Here is a 546-nt window from a genome sequence, read left to right as displayed (position 1 = left end):
ATGGCACGGGTGGACAGGGCCAAAACCTGCGGGTTTTGGTTGGAGGAGGAGAGGATGAGACCTGCTGAGGAAGGAGGGTGTCCCGGTGCGGGCCACCAAGCCTGGTGTGAGAGGAGGGAGAGGCGGCTGCGAGGCTGAAGCTCACCCCGCTTCCGGGAAGCTGAGTCATCTGTTTGCCCGTCCCGTCTGGGACACCCCACGGCCTGTGCTGGGGAGCGATGCCACCCCCGTCCTGCAGCCTGGGGAGGTGTTCAGGTGTCCCCAGGAAGCACACTGGCACTTTTGGGATGGCTCCAGAGGGTCCTCAGGGCCCCTGGGCATCTCCTTTTCAACATCTTGGTGGTGACTTGGGAGCTTGAATCCTGTTGGGTTTGCTGGTTTGGAGTTTGTTTGATTTTTTTTTTTTTTTTTAAAAAGAACCAAAATCTGAAGTTTTTCCAGGGGGTGGCAGAGCACCCGCTGCAGGGCGTCCGCACCAGGCTGGGCAGAGCCGTGGAGGCGTCGCGCTGGCCCCGGGGAGGGCAGGGGCTGGCCAGAAAAAGGGGG

General features: G+C 60.8%; 1 protein-coding gene across 1 annotated transcript in view; it reads left to right on the top strand.

Annotated features, from left to right (window-relative positions):
- LOC118451881 overlaps positions 1–546 on the top strand; it is a gene marked incomplete at its 3' end in the record, with an annotated part of 2,503 nt that continues 1,957 nt past the window's right edge. Inside the window, exon 1 of the mRNA XM_035890371.1 lies at positions 1–85. Within this exon, the coding sequence (XP_035746264.1) occupies positions 1–85 (85 nt within the window). The remainder of the gene's footprint in view (positions 86–546) is intronic.

This window comes from Egretta garzetta, unplaced genomic scaffold (assembly GCF_000687185.1).
Source record: "Egretta garzetta isolate BGI_Z169 unplaced genomic scaffold, ASM68718v1 scaffold223, whole genome shotgun sequence".
Taxonomy (NCBI): domain Eukaryota; kingdom Metazoa; phylum Chordata; class Aves; order Pelecaniformes; family Ardeidae; genus Egretta; species Egretta garzetta.
Note: the sequence above shows the minus strand (reverse complement) of the source record. Positions and strands in the feature narration are given on the sequence as shown.